At 38.3% G+C, this 21,044-nt stretch overlaps 1 protein-coding gene across 1 annotated transcript in view; it reads left to right on the top strand.

The window, feature by feature from the left end:
* Positions 1 to 4,302: 4,302 nt before the first annotated feature.
* Positions 4,303 to 21,044, top strand: part of SCML2 (Scm polycomb group protein like 2) — a 60,619-nt gene continuing 43,877 nt past the window's right edge. Inside the window, exons 1-3 of the mRNA XM_013951709.2 lie at positions 4,303 to 4,361; positions 10,644 to 10,712; positions 16,788 to 16,858. Of these exons, the coding sequence (XP_013807163.2) occupies positions 4,340 to 4,361; positions 10,644 to 10,712; positions 16,788 to 16,858 (162 nt within the window). The 5' untranslated portion in view covers positions 4,303 to 4,339. The remainder of the gene's footprint in view (positions 4,362 to 10,643; positions 10,713 to 16,787; positions 16,859 to 21,044) is intronic.

Here is a 21,044-nt window from a genome sequence, read left to right as displayed (position 1 = left end):
AAAAAAAAAAAAAAAAAAAAAAGTCACACTTGTTTTGGAAACTACTGTTCTTGCGTGTTGGGCTGTGTTTATGTGCATGTTACCCCTGCATAGAAATTGAAGTCAGAATCATGACTGTTGCACTATGTGTTAGTCCACAGAGGAGACCGTGAAGGCCCTTTCCATGGAGGGCTCTCTGCAGCATTGGCTGTAACAAATGGGCAGAAGGAGGGGAGGAATGGTAAGAGCAAGAAGAGCATGGCGATACTGGCCAGCAGTTACAACCGGTAACTGTTAAGTTTCTAAAGCTAATAGCACTTTGATGGTGGAGGTAAAAGCAAAGTGTAGGTCTGGTGTAAGTGAAAGATCAGGAGGAAATATTAGTTTGTTTATATTGTGCCTTTTCTTTGCTCTTAACTGGTTTTGCTGTTTAAACTATGTATAATTCTTTTCCCCCTTGCATATGGGGGTTTGATCTAGAAACATCTGTAGAAGAAAAAGAAATAAGAAAGAGAGGGGAAAGTATAACTACCTCTTCAGATATAGTCTCAAACATGACTATTTCAACCTAGAAATAAGAATATTGATATTTCAGAGCTGATTTCCTACTAGTTTCCTCTTGTGCATTCTGGATGTCTTGCAGCTTTGTATCTGTCTAAAAGAATAGCCTCAGCCTTTGCCGAGCTGCGACTGCCCATTGATGGCTGTCCCTTCCTCCCCCAAGGACTGCAGAGCTGAGCGCCGACTCACTCCATTTATACCAGTGACGGTGTCACTCCATTTATACCAGTGACAGGGTCAGAAAGCTAACTGCCGCCAAGGCTGGCCTCTCTTTCTTATCTCTGAGTCTGAAATGCTGAGTCATTAACACAAAAAACAAGCATTTTGCTGGGTGCTAAGCCCACAATGTATTTGATGCTTAGGCTTCTTTTAAGTATTACACTTATCTCTGTAATTCTGTGCTGTACGTTTTTATGAGCAGGTATGCTGCCAAGATAAACTTGCTCTGGGAAGCTCTAAGTATGCATGATTTTTTTCAGAACGTTTACCTGGTTAGCTTGGTTGAATGACTGGCTTAGAGTGAGAAGGATAATGGAGACGTGTATTAGACAAAACACAGAATGATTTTTGACATTTTCTGTAAAAATAATAGCTTCTTAGAAATGCAGCAATACATGTCCTTTGAATATTTTTTCCAAAATCAGAAGAGCAATGTCAGACAGGAAACGTTTTCCATCCTGTTTTCTGCTATCTAGTAGTAGCAGCTCAGAGAGGATGGTTTAGGCTTGGGTACTAATGTATTTCTTTGTCACTAAGGTCTAGCGCAGTGGGGGGTGGCTAGTAGAAGTGATTTGGGACTTGACAATAAAAACCTTAATAAAGAATTAAAGGCAGATAAATGCTTTCCATCTGATGCTAAAACAAGTAACTGATGTAGGAGAAGCTAAGCAAAGAAGGAATAAAACTGAATTTCAGGATAATTTGAAACCTAGATGTAAATACTCCTGTTCCTGAGAGTGGGGATCCTGCATGGCTCTTTAATTAGAAATATTTTAATGATGAATCTAATGTGATACTTCCGTTCATGGATTTTATTTTTTTTTCTAGCTTTTCAATTCCTGAAGTTTACAGCAAACAGTTTCTCACTGGTATTGCCACACAGATTCTGTACTTCCACTCCCTGAATGGATGCTTTTTGGCTATTTTCTGCATGTGACCGACAAGCGTTGCTCTTAGCTTGGGTTTTGTACCTTTGCTTTTCGTTCTTTTCCTTTGTGCCTCCTAACTCCATTACCCTTCAGCCTGGCCATTGCATTTCTCTCTTTGTTTGTTCGTACGTTCCTGGCCTTGTTGCATTTTTTTTTTTCTCTTCATTTCTAAAAGCTGCTAGATTACTTTCTTAACCCAAACTTTCTCTTCACTTGCCCTATTTTTTTGCTGAGTTGCACATACAAGACTGCCTTGAGCACCATGCTTTCTCTATAACTTTTCCAAAAAGTCCCTGGAGGCTTCTCCCCCATATTTGCTGGTTGTTTTCTTCTGTTCAGGAGAGGGTGGGCTGTGGCTCGAGTCAGGCTGATGATGTTGAGAGCAACATGAAAGGACTTCTGTTGGTTAGCAAAGGACATAACTGCCCTGCTCACAGTTTGCTGCTTAATTACATGAGGTGATGAAGAGCTGTTTCTGGGTCTGCCCCTGCAAAAGAAGTTACACTTTGTTTCAGACTGACCAGGCTGTGTTTTGGAGGAAACTGGCTTTCATTGTGTATTTTTCAGCAACATGCAGTGGTTGCTGGATTAGAGGCTCAGAAAGACCTTTCTTGGGTATGTCTTCTGTGACAGATAGCACTATCTACAAGCTAGTTTAATAGTGACTCTGAATTGATTACAGTAGGTGTAAGTGGGTTTTCAGTAGCACCTCTTCTAAATAGAAATATATTGTATTCCTGCTGTTGAATTTGCCCTATTTCAGACAGCACTTTCAGAACTCTCAATTGTCTTATATTTTTAACAGGCTCATGGGCATGCTGTAAAATAGCCTATCTGGTACAACACAAGCTAATGAAATGCTGGAATCCTTTTTATGTTCTGACAGACGTTCCAGTTGTGCTAAACTTGATGACTATCACTAAGGGTTGGAATCTTTATTACTGCACCAAGTGCAATCTGGTACTTGGAACAAAAAGATAAAAACCATGCGCGTTTTTAAAGTAATCTGTAAAAACAGCTACTTTGACTCCGCATCACCTTTCACAATTTATTACTTAGAGAGGAAAAGCTTTGAATTTTTGGGGGAGTCTACAGAAGTATCAAGTATTTCAAATTTATTTGATGGCTTAAAAGGATTTCTGTTCTTAATCCTGCTGATCACTTATGTGAATGCTATTGTGTAGCGAAAACTGCTTCCTTTATGTTACTATTCAGTTTTATTTATAACTGCTTTCAAGTCTCAGTCTTTTGAGTTTTTGTAATAACTGTGCAGCATGTTCACACACAGTACACACACTAAAAGAATTTTTCATTCATTGGTATTTTCAAAACCATATTTAATTAATTTTAGCCATGGGACTTGCACTGTATAAGTCATTTTCATCATGCAGTCTATCACAGTGTACAACTTGATCTAAATTTTGCAGAAATGTCCCAGTTTAAGGAAAATACTCATCTGTATGACACCTCTTTTGTTATATGCAGTATGTGTGTGTAAATTTTTATGGCATGTGGTTATAAGACTCAAGAAATTCCAAGTAGATACCTTGCTTTTCAGCTACTATTCCTTTTATGTAACATTGAAAAGTGTGGCTTCTAAAAATGTTGCCTGTAGCCAAACTTGATTTTGGAAAAAGTGTGCACATATTTAAGTTAAAAAAATCTTGAACTTTTGATGGTGTTAACTTTAACCTCATGGGAATTCCTTGAAAGGAATTGGTCAAAAATGATAGTTCAGAACTTTTAATATCTTTTTACCCATTGTTACTTGAGTATTGGATGGAAAAGGATAAAAAACTTGATGATTTTGCTTCTTCCAGGCTGAAAAGTTTCAAGTGAGTTTGATTTCAGCTGAACACAGTCAAAATTTGAAAATTAGATGCTGGAGTGGAAAATCACAGTAGCAAAAGGGGAGGGGGGGAAGGTTGCTTCTGGTGTTTTACAATGGTTTAACTAAGTTGGCACTTCTGGTTTCTAAAGCCTACAAGGATGTGGATCACTCCTTCTATCTGAAGTCAATATACCCCTAGCAGTTTTTCTTCACTGTAATACGAGTTGCGATGGCAAGTGGTATCAGTGAACAGTTATGCCTTTGTGTAGATTTCTTACATCGGTGCTTTTGTTCCCCCTTCTGCTGTAGTTCTGAAGTACAGTGTGCTTTATCCAAAGGTGTTTGTGGTGATGATTGTTAAGCTATGCGTATGTGAGACAGGAGGGTCTTGCTTCCATTTTTTCAGTAATGTGTTGGGTTTTTTGGGGGGGGGGGAATAAAGTATGTTTTGTATCTTTCTTTGCATTAGTAACCCACTGAAAATGCAAACCATTAAACAATGAGCAGTCTAAAACAATGAAATAAAAGTTTGGTTTCTTCTGTACCCTTGCCACTTGGATATATCCATTGTTTACACAGTGTTGCTCTACAAATAGCTTGTTAAACCTTTCTCGCTTTAAACCTGCAAGATAATTATAGACCAATACAGAAAAAATCCTCCTTTCCAAAAAAAATCCCAAACCCCAAAACCCAACAACCCCCCTCCCCTAACATGTTGTATTACTACTCCACAGGAAACTGTTGTGCTGAAAGGAAGAATTAACTGGTCTTTCAACTTCAGCCTTTTTATTGTGAGAGGGAAGATCACAGAAGTGTTACCATGGGGAGAACAGCAGCTAAAGGTAAGGCCTGGTAGCTTTTATCCAAGAGGGAAGAAAATAGGGAAACTGTTAACTCTTTTTTTTTTTTGAAGGTGGTGGGATATTACTTGATAATTACTATACTGTTAGATTAAAGAAGGGAGGTTATGATATGTATTGAACACAACTAAGTTCATACTTTACATTGTTTTAGAGTAACTACGCTAAATTTAGCTTACCTTGGAGCTGTTCTATACAATTCAATGAAAGCAACTTTGTCCTCTGACGGTCTTGAAACCGTTGTCCTACTTTAAAATTGAAGAGTGTGTCTAGATGTGATATTAAATAAAAAGTAGTCCTTTATTCTGTAACTACTGCTTAATTTAGCAGGAGGATAACTGGTAATGCTAGGAATCAAATTTTACCACAACAAATGGCATCAGCAGCTATCTTTCACAATCTCTTGAAGATAAAATGAACAGTTTGTTTTAAAAAATGTATTTACAAATGCATAGTGTACCGTGAAGGTTGGATTTCTGCTGTGTCATCTCTAGAGAAGTTGATCATGAATTAACGTAAGTGCTAAATTAAAGAATGAGACTTAAGAAGCAACGAGTGTGTTTGGGTTAGTGGAACAAAGAGAATGTAATAAGAGAAAGGCCTGCTGTCTGGAGCTGGGTTGCTGCTGCTTTTCAAAGCTTTCAAATGAGTAGCCATCCCCCATAAAACCTTGCTAACACTTTTGTGTAACACTCTTGAGCTTTCTTCCACCTTCAGCCCAAGTTGCTTTATGTGCTTGTGTGCTCCTTTGGTAAATAATTGTCTCTCGCTATAATAATAGCAGTGGTCATCCATTTAATTGTTGCACCAGGAGTTTATGGAGGAAGCCTACCCCCTTCTCTTGTAGATTTTATGCATGGCTGTTGTCTAAATATACTAAAAGAGACACTCTGTTTCTGGCAGATAAGATAAGATAAACCCCCTGGGAAAGCACAAAAAGAAGTAGAAGGAGATGTCTCAGATTCCCTCAGTCTTGATATCTTCAACTGTGTGCACTGAGGTTTGGTGAAGGGGTAGCTAAAAGGTGCTCACAACCCTGTGTGTTAGGGAGTGAAGGTGGCTGGCCCCTTCCTGGGCTGTGATAGGTCTTAAGAGACTTGGGCTCATCTTTGTGTAGGAATATTGGCCCATCTTAGTAACTTGCCTTCAGATGAAGTTCACTGTATGGCGTGGGAAGATCAAATGCTTTTGTCACCCAAAGGTGTTTAATGTGTCAGGAAGACACAAAGGATTTCTTTGAGAAAAGTGGTCTCCTGCTGTGTTTTGAACACAAGCCAGCGTAGAAGACTTTAAGGTATCTAAGAAATAGCTGTACAAATCCTGAAAACATGACTGCCAGCTTCTTTTTCTTCCACAGTGGACAGCAAGAAAATATGCAAGTCTTAAATTATGAAAAACATATGCCTCCTCATGGAGCTCACTACTCTTTTTGTCTGGTAAAAACAAATGCTGTCTAAAGGGGTGTTTGCCAGCATACAGACAAAGCTATAGTCCTGTTGGTTGAAAGCTTAACTCTTCCCAGAAGGAAGTGTGTGGTTTTGTTTTCTTTAAGCATCTCGGGCAAGAAATTGGAGTTCAGTATGGCAGTATTTAACAGGAAACATAAATTGGCCACCAGGACTATCTTTTACTAGACTTTATGTTCTAAAGATGCCTTTTCTGCTTGTAATTCTTTTTGTCTCATTCACAAGCCAGTAAAGATAGCTTTGTCTAGATTCTTCCTTGTCTCTGGTTTCTTGGGTGATAGATGTGGTTACTCTTGCCTGTCTTCTGTTGAGTAATCTTATCAGCAGAAGAATTCTGTGGTTACAGATAGGGTAGAGTGGTGTAAACAAATGGAGTTTTGAATCAGTAAGCAGAAAACACCATGTTAAATAATCTAATCTTATTTTGTATCTGCTGCATTAGTTTATATAAAGTGTGCTGTGAAAAACTCTTATTTGGTGGACATAAAATATGCTGCTTTCATAATTTAGTATATCCTATACTCTAATCTTGCTACTTAGAACAAAGGAATCTTTTTATGGGATTTTAAAAATATATGATTGTATATATAATACTAGATATATTTTATATATATAATGTGTATATATGCCTGCACATATAATGTGTAGAAATAGATAAACAATATAGACTATGTATTGTATATATAATATATGCTATTTTTATATATATAGTACACATGCACATATTACTATATATTTAACACATTTTTGGTAACGATGCCTCATCCTCTGTTTTTGTGGTTTAAGAGCTGAGTAGCATGTAATTAAATCCAAAATAGCAGCATTTCTTTTTTGTTGTTTTGATAAACTACTTAAAAAACATTGCATATGCTGTAAAAGTAAACTCAGACTTGTCTCTTAAAAATGGACTTTATAAACAGAGGAAGATAAATAATGAGTTAAACTGACTTGTTTTTTGTCACCACGAACTTGAATACTTCAGAACGAATAGGTCTCTTCTGTCTCTTACTTAAAAATAAAGTTCCCATTTTCAAGTCCATTTTTCAGCTTTGAAGGAAATCAGTCATTGAACATAGCCTGCTAAAGAAGTTGAAAAGAAAATATTTTTTGTACCTGCAGAATAATTGCCCCTTTTCATAATCTCATTTAAAGTTTCACTGAACTGACTGTTAAATGCTTACCAAGAGATCGCCCTCAGCCCAGTGATTGACATAATACTCCTCCATTTCTTAATCTTATTTTCAGTAATCCTCTCAAACTAAATTTACTAGAACTTGAACTATCAGAATTTCAAACCTAGGTGGACACATTTTAAAAAACCATGTATTTCATCTTTATAAAATCATATTTTAATAAAATCTTAATTAATTTTTCTTTTAAAAATAATCCATACATTTTTATCCACCCTGGATACAGACATTGGAAGAGGCACTCCAGACTAAGATATCATAACATCTGTGAAGTGTAGACTGGGGGAAAACTTTTGAGTGGTGGGAGGTGAGAAATTACTTCTAGACCTTAGGGTTAGAGAAAGAGACTACAAATATGACCTCGTGGCACTCTTAAAAATTCAGGACAACATGAAAACAAAATGGCCCTTACAAGAAAAAAGAAGACAGGTAAGTAATTTTTACTGTTAATAGTTTTTCATCTGGTTAGATAAAGTACTCAGCTTTGCAACAGCCTTCCAACATTGAAGGTTGGAATGCATAAAGGCAAGGGGAGCCTTTGGAAAGAAAAATCTTGCTTTTATTCAGACTCATTTTTGGACACTTCAGCATGTGCTGGGTGAGTTTTGCTCAAGGATCTTAAAGTATAGATTTCTGGCTGTCAAAAGCAACTGATAGTGATGGTGCTTCAGCTTTATTATAAATGAAGGTGTCTTCACTGGATACAAAAGAGATGTTTAAACTGCTACTGAGGAATCCACTTCTTTTCATTAATGTCTTCATCTCTTGTTCTCGTAATTTCTTTAATGGTTGGTTACAGAAGAAATATGTCCCTGAAAGTGTTCCATTTCAACATTCATGTTTGCTGTAGTATTTCTAAGATACGCATTAACCTAACTGTGATGTAGGAAGTAAATGGGGTGGTGATGGTCAGAGAAAACTCTTCTGGTGTGCAGGCTGTGATCTTTCAGATTCTTTCATTTGTTCTTGATTTTTCTGATCATGAAAGGCTGTCATCTTGTTTGAGATCTAACACTGGTGGATAGATATTTTTTCATGACTCTATCTTTCAATCTTTGGGTATTCCTGGGAAGCAGTTATTCGTTCTTACTCTTCAAGTCTTACTCTTGAAACATGAAAATAGAGCCAGCCAGTGCAGAACATAAATAATTTCTCAGCTTGCTGTGACCACTTGTGAGATTTCAGCTTCACGGGTGTTTCACAGAATCACACATTCTCAAGCAGGGTCACCTAGAGCACGTTGCCCAGGACCATGTCCAGGCGGCTTTTGAATATCTCCGAGAATGGAGATTCCACAACCTTTCTGGGCAAGCTGTTCCAGTGCTCAGTCACCCTCACAGGAAAAATTTTTTCCTTAGGTTCAGATGGCATTTCCTGTGTTTCAGTTTGTGCCCATTGCCTCTCGTCCTGTTGCTGGGCACCACTGAGAAGAGTCTGGCTCTGTCTTCTTTATACTTTCCCATCAGATATGTATACACATTGATCAGATCCCCCTGAGCCTTCTCTTCTCCAGGCTAAACAATCCTAACTCTCTCAGCCTTTTTTTTTTTTTTTTTTCCTTTCCCCTCCCTCATATGGGAGATGCTCCAGTCTCTTCTTCATCTTTGTGCCATTTTGTTGGACTCGCTCCAGTATTTCCATACCTCTCTTGTAGTGGGGAGTCCAGAACAACATTTGCATGTCATCTAAGAAACTAGCGGCAGGCCTCTGCGTAATTATTGTATGGATAATCATGCTTAGTCTTTCTATAAGGAAGTGGAAAAAGGGCAGAAGAAGCAGCAGGGAAAACTTAAGTCAGTCCAGTAAGGGACTGACAGTATCCAACCACTGAGCTGACGGGTTGGCGATTCCTTGATCTCTGTCCTATTTTCAGGCCGGTGCACTGTCAGGACCAGAAGATTTTATTTCTAAAACAATGCCTGACCTCTGGTTCAATGGTTTTCTGTACGGTGGCTATATTGCTACTTGTTTGCTGTATTAAAAACTGTTAAAAGAAGATGTATTGACTTTTTTTTTTTCTATATGCTTTAGCTAGACAGATTGCTCACCATTTTAACAGTGAAATGCCAAGTTTGTCATGTGAATGTATTAAAGCTGTGTGTAACAATTATATTTGCTTAAAAAAAATAGAGGAGCCAGTACTTGAAACTTGTTTAATATAGCTAAAACTAAATTTACCTATACATAACTTGTTTCTTGAAAAAACATAAGTGAGGTCTGCTGCATGGAATAAAAAGTAAGCAACACGGTCTTTCCTTGGGAAGAATCAGCAGAAGGCATTCACTTTCTCTTTACCTACCTTCTCTGTCATTCATCTGTACACACACATAGAAAGGAGTCTGTCATATTTCATTTTTTGCCAGATTTCAGTGTATATGTGTGTGCGTGCTTGAGAGAGAGAGATGCTGTACCTATAGTGGAGAAGAGAGAGCCAGTGCCACCCTTCCTTTCAGTGTTTAAAATACGTTAGTCTGGTGATCTACTTTTGACACTGGTGGACTGCAGTTCAAATGCAATTCAGATACGACACTGAAATTGGCAATTGAAATATAAGTACATTTTCAGATTTTAAAAAGTGTCCAGCTCTGTATGGCAGAATAATTTTCTCAAAGTTTGCTAATGCCTCAGAGTTGTGCGTGGGGTCAGTTACAGGTCGCTCCTCTCAGAAGGTGAGTATTTCAGTTAACTCCTTTGGTTGTCCTACTTGGTGTGAGTTGCTACAGGTGACATAATGATTCAGTTGTACAGGGTGATTGTATTGATAGTTGATTATTGTATTCTCTTACACTTAAGTCCTTACCTATTGATGGGCTTGTATTTGAAATAAATACACTCCTAGCCTGGAATTAGAGGATTTCTGGTGATCAGAAACACTTAAGATGTATTTAGAGTTATTTCTGCAGCAATGATAAGCCCTACTGGTTTTTCTTCTGTGCTTTCTGTAAGTAAGGCTTGAAACAGAGTACAGATGAACCATGTGTGATGTTCATCATTTCTTCTCCAGTTCTTTCATTACTTATTGAAGAATAACCACATACAGAAAGAGCTGAATCATGACAATCTGTTGGAATTCTTTTGATGCTTATTTTTTATAACTGAAATGGGCACTGAGGTAGCTGTCTGCATTTGATTATTCAATAAATTAAAGATGGAATGGAATCTTTAACTCAAAAATACACTTTAAGGGTTTTGTTTTTTTCCCCCCCCATTTTCTCAGTTCAGAGTGGTCTGGACAAGATTTAAAAAAAAAAATGCAGTGATCCAGAAGATCTCAAATTGTGTGTAGATTGGGTAAATTGTTAAAAATTAGAGCAGGGTTACTCTTTGTAGAGCTAATAAACTGTTTTCTGCAACTAGCTTTAATAATGTAATATAGAACACTTAAAAGCTCTGCTTTTTCATGCTGTACTTCTCAATATATTTTAAAAGAAGAAATAGTGCAGTGAGTAAAACTGTAATACAAATATCTTTTGATTATGCACTGAAATGAATTTGAAAAAGTTTTTGGAACAACACATTCTGTATTATTTGAAAGTATTCTGTGTTATACTGGACATCGTTATGATGTGAATATTACATTGATTATGTAATGGAATCTTGTCTTTTAGATTCAAAGAATATTAAAAAAGAGAAACATGGAAAGAATCAGCAGGCAAACAACCCGTCTTTAAAAAGTGGTAGGTATTGCAGCTGTCAGGTTATTAGTTAAGGTACCCTTAAAAATAAATAAATAAATTATTTTTATATATTTTTATATATATATATAAATATATACATATAAATTCGGATCATACTGTCTCCTGAGGCTTTTTTATTCTTTTTTTTTTTTCCTCCCAACCTCCTTGGCTATTACTGATGGGTAGTTAAAAACATACTATTGCTTCTGTCTACCTCCGTTAACAAAGTATGTTTTAGTACAGCAAATGATGCTTGAAATGGCTTGACTTCAGCCTGGTAGTTTTGCTAGCCTAAGACAACTATTGATTGTTTATATAATCAAAACCATCCTGTGAACACTTTTTTTAAAAAAAAAGATTTGTTAGTTTGCCCATTTTCCTAATCATCTGCTTCCCTTTTCTGTGCCTCTTCTGCCCCAATTATTTTCTCTTTCCTTATGTGTTTGCTGGTGCCAGAGTAAGGCTTTTCACTTTAATAATCTGAATTTTTACCATTGCTAACTGGATTAAATTGCCTGGGATTCTAACTTTACTTTAAGCAAATTCTGTTTTCAAATCAACTGCGTGTTTATAATAAACTGAGGAAGCTACACACTTGCTGGAAATGGTCCTGCTTCTTACCACATCTAGACATCTACTTCCCCCAACAGGTGCCATAAGGCATGTGCATTGGGATTGTTGCCAGCTTTTCTGTTCAACAGCTTACTAAATAAAGGGGCTGTCTGGTCTTCATGAGTTGCACTGAGAGGACAACAGCCTCTTTATATGCTTTTCATGTGTTCACGTTGGTCGCTTGAATGCGGGGCAGTAAGAAATGTCACAAGTCCTGTTGACTGAAGTAGAAAATGTCTTTCAGAGTCCTTAGTTAATTCTTGATAAAATATCACTGGGTGACTTAAACTCTCACTTCCAGTCCCATGCCCTTTGACTCCTAATAGGTGGCCTGGTACAGAGATTTTCTTGGGTACCAGAGAAGGAGGGACTTACGGTAGTATAGTCATTGGAACAATGTGGAAATATTAACATGGTAACTGGGTAGTTGAGGCAATGACATGACATGCAAGTGTGATATTCTGTTATCACAAGCCACAGTAGACTTTCTGCTGTTCCATTGGTCAGACTCTTTCAGTTTCTTTCATTTTTTTGGATCCTGGCAGTGGTTTCTGTTATTCTTCCCTGTTACTTTGAGACATGAGAGGAAACGTTTTGTCTTGTTTTCTTTCTAGCAGTGTAAGATAAGCTCCAGTCAAACTAAAGTCAAATAGCATGTCTATGTTTTAAAATTACGCTGTCTAACACAACATAAGCCCCTTACCCCCAATACTTTTCATATGCGAATGAGATAACAGAACTTAAGGAGTCACTCTAAAACTTCCCTGCCTTTTTCCGTAGTAGAGAGCAGGGTGTTGAAAAGGCTTTGTGCAGAAATAGTGCTAAGCAGACAAGCCTTATTCCATCATCTGTGCTTTTCCACGGAGGACTATGCTGTTAGTGTACTGTTTGAGCACTGAGTTTACTCATGAGATCTAGACTCAGTTCTGTCAAACATCTAGAGAAAGTGACTTGCTCAGGATCACACAGCATCTCTGATTATGTATGGATGAGATGATAATTTTATCCTGTTACTGCTTGTTGGTGGGAAGGAAGAAGAAAGAGCCTCTCTTTGTGCTGAAAAAAGAAAGGTACCTTACAGTACATCTACCACATCTCAAGAGTTTTCAGGAGGGTGTGTGATAGGAGAAGTTGAAGAGGAGAGGAAACAGATGTGAGAACAGATGAATAAATAGATTAAAGTAGGTAGGGAAATATAGGAGGAGAAAACTTCTATTTGAATGATCACAATATATGGATGGAAGTATAAGGTATAAGGGAGGATTTAAAATATTTTATACTTACTATGTTTGCAAGAATATGTAAACCAAAATTAAAGAGAAACTTTGTCATCTTTGACAAAAAGGGATGGTGAGATGAAGACTAGAAAAGACACAGCTGTGTGTCAGAAGTCTCTGATGTATACACAGGAAACCTAGGGATGAGATGAGAAGACATGAGGTGCTCCATTTGCTTAAACAGCATTTAAACTGTGGTTATACTGTATTAAACTAAATTAAATAAACCGGAATCTTAACTCTGTTTATAAGTGACAAAAATCACAGTTTAAATCTTTAAATAAATAAAAATTTTATTTAAACTTAACTGATGTGTTATGTGCAGTAGAGGAAGATAGAGATCCTGGGCATACACAAACAGGGCATACACACATCCTTGGAAGCAGACAGGATGCCTCCAAGCGTGCTGAGGGAGTTGACTGATGTCACTGCAAAGCACCTACCTCTCTATCATTTTGGAGAGGTTATAGTGATTAGGGATGTTTCCTGATGAATAGAAAAAGCCAAACAATATGGCAGTCTTCCGGAAGGGGAGTATCTAGGTAACTGCAGGCTGGTGTGCCTAACCTCAGTCTTCAGGAAAACTATGAAGCAAATCCTCCTGGAAGCCATTTCCAAGCAAATAAAGGACAAGAACATGCTTAGGAACAGCCAAGATGGATTTGCCAAGTGCAAGCTAAGCCTGACTGACCTGACTGCCTTCCTCAGGAAGATGACCGATTCTGTGGACAGGGGGAGAGCAGTGGATGGTGTTTATCTCTGCTTAAGCAAGGCCTTGGCTATGGTCTTTTTCAGTGCCTTTACAGCCAAACTGGTGAGCTGTGGTTTGGCTAGGTGGGTAGAAAATTGGCTGGGCTGCCGAGCTCAAAGATTTTTGATCAACAGCAGGGAGTCCCGCTGGCAGCTGGCTACTAGTGGCATTTCTCAGAGGTTGATACTAGGGCTGATGCTGTTTTATGTCTTCTTGGTAGACTTGTATGAGAGGAAAGAGCCCACCATCAGCTAGTTTGTGAATGATACCAGCCTGGGATGAGTGGCTGATGTGCTGGAGGACAATGTTGCTATTCAGAGGAACCTGGACATGCTAGAGAAATGAGACAACAGGAACCTCATGAAATTCAAAGGCAAATGCAGAGTCCTGCACCTGTGGGAGGACTAATCCCATGCAACAGTGCAGGTGGGAAACTGGCTGGTTAGAAAGCAGATTTGCAGAAAAGGCCCTCGAGCCCTGGTGGGCAGCAAGCTGAGCATGAGCCAGCAGTGTCCCCTTGTGGTGAAGAACGGCAAATGCATACTGAGCTCTTCTAGCAAAAATGCAGCTAGCAGGCTGAGGGAAGCGTTTAGTTCCTTCTTTTTGGTATTTGTGAGGCTGCATCTGAAGTACTGTGTTCAGTTTTGAGCTCCCCAGTACAAGGAAGACATTGATATACTGGAGCAAGTCCATTGGCAGTCCACCAAGAAAATGAAGGTGCTGGAGAACATGACGCGTGAGGGAGGAGGCTGAGAAAACTGGTTTCTTCAGCCTTAAGAAGAGAAAGCTTACAGGAGAGCATCTTGCTGTCTTCAATTACCTAATGGGTGGGTGTAGAGAAGACGGGGCCAGACTCATCTGAGAGGTGCTGTGGGAGGACAAGAAGCAACAAACACAAGTTGGAACATGGGAAATTCCTACTTCATGTAAGGAAAAAATTCTTCCCAATGAGGGTGGTAAAACCCTGGAAGAGGGATCTGGAGCGATTGCGGTATCTCTGTCCATAGAGATGCTCAAAAGCCAGCAGGGCCCCAAGCAGCTTGCTCTTATTGGGCCTACTTCAAGCAGGGGGTTGAACTGGAGACCTCCATGGGCCCCTTCTGGTTTAAGTTACTTTGCGATTGGCAGAATTGGTCAAGAAGTGATACAGTATTGGTGTAGAATTGGAAAGAGCATCATGGGTCATTGACTGCAGTCCTGTGCTATTGCAGGCAACCATGCCATAAACTTATTTTCTCTATATTTAAACTATTCAGGCTTTTTGTCCATACTGACTCTCTTGGATCGCTTTTTTAACATATCATTCTGGTGTTGGTTACAAGCTATTTAATTTTTTACAAAAAGTCTTAATTATCTTCTGATTTTCCTCCCCCCGCCCCATTTTCAGTATATGCTGATTTGTTCTTACCATTGTCCTTCAGCATAAAAATCCTTTTCTCTCTCCAGTTTTCACTTTGCTGATGTGTTCACAGAGAAAGTTGTGCTTGTTGCATAATAAGTTTTTCTTAAGCTATTTTATTCAGCCTACAGGTTTGACTGGGAAGAAGAATGCATGTTAAATCATTGTGTGAGCTAATTTTCTTAAAGGCTTCTATTTCTCAGAAGTTGCATGCTTTCTGGGGCTTTAGAATTAGAAATGTGCAGAAAACAATTGCTTCTCTACCTGTGCCCACTGGATACAGAGAAGCTTTTTTGCAGAAATATTTTCATTTGATTATCTCCCTAGACATGCATGTTATGTATTGCAAACATATTTTCATCTCCTTTTTCTATCACTGCAGTAATTAAATGATAATAAAGACTATCTCTAGAGCTTGTCTTTAATTTACTATAGCATGTCTTCACAGGTGGAGTAATGCTAAAGTAAACTTCAGGTTGTTTTTGCTTGGTAAAAGAGGTTTTAATATCCAGAATTTAAAGCGAAGAGCCAGGCAGTGTGTTCCTCCTCTTGGATTTGTGTGCACAAACAAAAAATGACAGCGTGTTTTTTGAGGGGGGATTTTTTTTTTGTGGTAGGTTTAATTTTTATTGAATTGGGGATTTTTAAATTTTATTTTATTTATTTATTTTTTTTAGAGATCAGAAGTCAACCTGTAGTGGCAATTTTATTTATTATTAGGCTCAAAAAAGAACCAACAAATATCCTTCAGAGAAGCAGTATGCAAGTGGCTGAAAACGCTGTCATTTTCTGTTTGGATTTTTTTGTTTTGTTTTGTTTCTCCTCTCCTGAAAATCGCAGAAATGCGCTTAACTGTGCCCAAGGGGGTTCTTGAAGGGACTGCTAACAAACCTAATTTCATTTTTTCTTCATTGCCACGTCGGGATTATGATACAGGCTTTGAAAAGTGGTAGTAGACTGAACGGCTAGGTGGCACCATTCTACCATTTTTGGGTTCATCTGTTATCGAGTCTTTCAGAAAGATGCTAGGTGCCCAAACAAGAAAAATAAGCAAAAGAGCTCACTTAGATGATTATAAGAACAAAAATGTTAGCTGAACTATTGTAGTTTTTCTCTTGTGCTTTGCATTAATTTAAGTAAATGCTCGCTTATATCTTTGATAATCTAATTTGATAAACTAATTATCTTTGATAATTAGTATTTCATACTGCGCCATTAGTGTAAAAATTTATAATACTGAGAAAATCCAATGTAAAATACACCCACCCACCCATGCACAAAAAAGGTCTCAACATTAGCATTGGAAAAAAATAACAAGGTATGATGATGCTGAAGTTACTTGTTGCTGAACATTGTAGTGATGTTTACTTTACCATACAAGCATTAACCTTTAGCAGACTTTGGATAAAAAGTCACGAAGGTGCAGTTAGAAGGTGTGTGTGTGTGGTTTGGTTTTTTTTGTTCATGTAAGATCACATTCATAGACTGGGCTAATCCTTTTGATTTCTAGTGGATTTGGGTTAATATATGATTCTTAATATACATTTCAAATACTTCATCCTATAAGCACAGAATCTAAGTGGCTGTGCTTTTTAACATATATCATCTCAGTAGTCCTATGAGGTAGGAAATGCTGCTGTTCCCATGTTACAGTTAGGGAGACAAAGACAAAGAAAGATTAATGTGATTTGTACAAGGATTCTTGGGACATCCTTGAGCAGATAACTGAATCTAGATATCCTTGACTTGTATCTTCTTAAGTGAACCACAGAAAAAGAATTTGGGGAAGATTTATATTCATTTTGCCTGTTCTGTGATCCACGCTGTGGATTAATAGAACTCCTAAAACTACTTCAAGGGTTGTATATTTTAAAAAGGTGGAGTTTCCATTTTACAGTAATTCTCTTCTTGAAAAAAAACCTTAGTCTACAACATCGTTGGGGTTTTCTCCCCTCTTTCCCAAAAGCTCTTTTTTTATTTGTTTCTTTTAAAAACTGTCTGTATTTTTTTTTGTTTGTTTGTTTTATGTCTTCCAGAACAGTTTAATTGGGATGATTATCTGAAAGAGACTGAATCAGTAGCTGCCCCTCTGCATTGTTTCAGACAGGTATGCTAAATACTATTCTGCAAGTCTCTGTGAATGTATGCATGTTGATAGGGTGATGCTAGAGCAACCTTTATATTTAGACTTCTTGTAAACTTCCTATTTGATTTCTCTTGATGTCTAGTTACAATTTTGGCAGATGCTAGCTGCTGAAACTTTCTATTCTTGGTATCTGCCTCAAGCCAAACTTCGAGGGTTTCATTAACATGGTAGCTTTGGACTCTCTTTTTTTAAGGAAGATTAGATGCATGTATATCTATATATATATATAGACAAGATGTATACATGTATGTTTGTGTAGTAGAATTTATTCATCACTTCTTTTCTGGATCTCCCAAATATATTGAATTTTGGATCTTTCTGAGCAGAGTGATTATTGCCGAGGAGTAGTAGATATTGAAGATTAAAAAAAAAAAAACAAAACAAGGGAAATATGCGGGGAATACTGAAGAAGTACTGGTTTCACAATGAAGAACTTTATTTGCCCCTAACCTTCGATCGTGCAGAGCTCTGGTTGCTGAAGTGTTGCTTCTGCTCTACAGAATGTGGATAGTGGCTAAGCTTGAACATTTCAGAGATATGAGTTTAAAAAAAAGCAAGTTTATTGAAAAGTATACAAGTGTTAACTACGTTCTCTGAAGTTATCAGTATTGTTAATTGTTCAGTAAGATGTACTAAGGAATGTTTAATGGTCATATAAGAAAGGTTTTTACTGTACTGTTGTACACTGTGCCCTACAGATTTGATTTCCCCTCTGCCTGATGTTTTTATATCCATTCCAAGATGAAGTTTAAATCTATCATCCTGTGTGAGCTAATGATCTCCAGTGGTTCAGCCCTCTGGAGACTGAGTCAACCTCTGCAAGCATCTTTCTCTGTGTAGAGGGGGATGTGGGCCAGTATGTTTTGAACTTGAGGACTAGCTTAGCTGGCTGCATAAAGATACACAGGATGAGTTTGGGTTTGTCTGCCTTCTCTCTATTAGAAAGATAGGTGCTGAAGGAATTACATAGTTCAGGTAGGTGTGACAAGTGGCAAATGTGTAGTTTAGTGGATCAGGTATGTGCAGAAAGGTATCTTCTAGGATTTGTTGGTAGTCTGATGGTGCCGTAAGCAGTACTGGCCTCCAGTGGGAACTAAACACAAAGCAACATGAATGGAATAATCTGAGGAGGAGAGGAACTGTAACACAGTGAATTTGAAGTAGCTTGTAGAATTGGAGACCGGGGGGAGAGGAAACCAGGTGGTAACACTTCCTCATGCTAGATCTTGGGTCTCAGCTTGCTCTTGGGGAGTTGAAGATAAAGGACAAAGAGGCCCTTATGTGTTGGTTTCAAACAGCAAGCAAGGAAGGTTAGAGGGGGCTAAGAGTAGCAATGTCCATAGCTCCGTTTGGATGGAGCACCTATAATTCAGTATCTTCAGTAAACAATTCTACAGTATTCCTTTTTCATAGTGAATACCAGCTCAAGGCAGAGACTCTAAACTGCTTGGGTAGAGACTCTGAACTGCTTGAAGGGCTACAAAGATGATTAGGGGACTGGAACATCTCTGTTATGAGGAAAGACTGAGAGAGCTGGGCCTGTTTAGCCTAGAGAAGAGAAGGCTGAGAGGAGATCTTGTTAATGTGTACAAGTATCTTAAGGGAGGGTGTCGAGAGGATGGAGCCAGACTCTTTTCAGTGGTGCCCAGTGACAGGACGCGAGGCAACGGGCACAAACTGAAACACAGGAAGTTCCATCTGAACATGAGGAAAAACTTCTTCACTGTGGGGGTGACAGCGCACTGGAACAGGCTGCCCAGAGAGGTTGTGGAGTCTCCTTCTCTGGAGATATTCAAAACGCGCCTGGACGCGATCCTGTGCAACGTGCTCTAGGTGACCCTGCTTGAGCAGGGGGCTTGAACTAGATGATCTCCAGAGGTCCCTTCCAAACTCAACCCTTCTGTGATTCTGTGGGTAGAAGCAGAGGTCAGTAGCGTATCCATTGGTCTTTCTGAGGTTGATACCGTACTCGCAGACCATGGACCATGGTGATGAGAGCATATACTCGAGATATGTAGCTACTGCAGAAACCTGCCTAGAAGCCTTCCCTTGTCTCTTTCTGTACTTGCATCTTTCTCTTTGCTACTAGCGCTCAAGATTTCCAAAGTGAACAACTGAGTAACGCCTTAAATAAAGGTGTTTAAGTGACATGTATTGACTGAGATAAATCTGAGCGGCTTAGATTGCTTGAAGTGTGTGGAGGAGTTGGAAAGAGGAACTTTAATTTCTGTGCATAGCAAATTTCAAAACAATTTACATATGCAGGTTTACAGTTTCTTCTACGTGTTGACCTTTAAGTAGAAAGTGATATGCAATGTTAATTATTGCAGAGCTGGCTCCTCTTACTAATTAATAGTTGCAGATTTTAGAAGCTGAAGTGCTTGAGCTTTGTGTAGGACTAATTTGACTTTATTGGGTTACACATGGCTTGTATATGTCATTATCACTCTGTATAATGTGAAGAAATACGCTGCAGTGGCAAGTCAAATGCAACAAAGCAGAGAGAAGCTTAACTTGACAGTTAAATCCAGAATTTGTAACTTGTGGGTGTTTTACAAAACTTAAGTTTTGTATTAAAATTAAAAATTTAAATTAAAAATTAAAAATGACCCGGGGAGCAATAGATAAGTGTCTACCATAAATTAATATACAGGTGTAGACAACTAATGGAAATTGCTGAAAGTATTTATCTTAATTTAGAGTATATTTTATCTGTTGCTCTCCATTGTTTTTAATTACCATTTAAAATTTTGAAATAATCCACATCCCTTTCTCTCACTGTATGACTTTCTTTCAAACAGTTGAAAATTTTAAATAAAAAAGGTCAGTCCCTTCTGGTTTGAACAGAGCTTAAAACAAGGTTGTTGTTCAACTGGTTTTGTTATCTTGGTGCAAATAAGAACCAGTGTGGAGGTGATACCTTTTTAGTACAGTGCCCTGAGTTGTTGCAGTTTAAACAAACTCACCTTTTTTAAAAACAAACAAACCCTCCAACTTTTCAATTTCAATTGCTTTTCATGGTTGTAGAAAATAACAGCTTGACAAGCAATATCCTGAAATTGAATTGCACTTTAAATTTAATATGCTCAGGCTCCCCCCTCAGCCAGCCTGCTGTCTAAATGCTGTATTGGCAGATGCTACACTCAGCATTCACTGAATATTGCTTGTCTTTTTGTTTTTTGGGCTCTGGCTCCTTCAGGGCTCCTGCTGTTGTTCTGGGGTCTGCTTCAAATAATGCACCTGCACACAGTAGCACAAGTACAGCGAGATGTATTTTTAAAATTTAAAGGTAGTGGAGGCAAAATATCACCAATGCTTGTTATAGTAGCACAAATTACTTCAGCCTTTTTGTGTGTGCCCAGATGTATAAATGTGCCCAATCCACCTGCTGTAGAATCCCTATCTGAGCTGATCAGGCAGGCAGGGATGGGACAGTCGTATCTGGTGAGTATGAATGCTCATGTTTCTTATTTTTCTACCTGCCTCCCATATTAGGTTTCAGGTTGCCTTAGTCTGCATAGGAGAGCTAGAGGGTTAAAATGTCATGGGGAACACTGCCTACAGTTTTTGTCACCTGTGTTCAAAAACAGCTTTGTACTGGAAGAGATGCAGAAAAGGACTTCTGGGATGACAGGGGAATAGTCATCCTCTCTTACAAGAAACTTCAGTGCTTGCTTATTCAATTTGATGAAAGAATGCTGAGAGAGGATTAGATTACCTTCTGTCAATATCCTGCAGGTTTTGATGTTATTTTTAAAGGATTTAAGGTAAAAGATAACGTTGGCAAAAATTTCCATGAATACATTTAGGCTGGAAATAAGGAGGCTTCTTAAGAGAATACTGAGATTCTGGACTAATCCTTCTACAAAAGTGGCAGAGGCAACCAGTCCTAGTTAGTTTTAATATAGATTTCTGAACAGCATTAAATGGTCTTATTGCCTGCAGTACTACTGTAGGTGAGTGATCAGACTCAGTGACCCAGTGGTTTTCTCCCAGTACAGTATTGTTATGTGAGCTTTTCCATTTTCTTAGCCGCAGTCCTATAAAAGATATTCCCTTCGCTCTTCTTAATATTTAGCTTTTCACAAAAAGCTTGGATCAAAGACCAAATTGCATAGTCACATTTCTTTTCCCTGTGCCAGTGTCT

This window comes from Apteryx mantelli, chromosome 1, assembly GCF_036417845.1.
Source record: "Apteryx mantelli isolate bAptMan1 chromosome 1, bAptMan1.hap1, whole genome shotgun sequence".
Classification (NCBI taxonomy): Eukaryota; Metazoa; Chordata; class Aves; order Apterygiformes; family Apterygidae; genus Apteryx; species Apteryx mantelli.
This window is presented reverse-complemented; position numbering and strand designations above follow the sequence as displayed.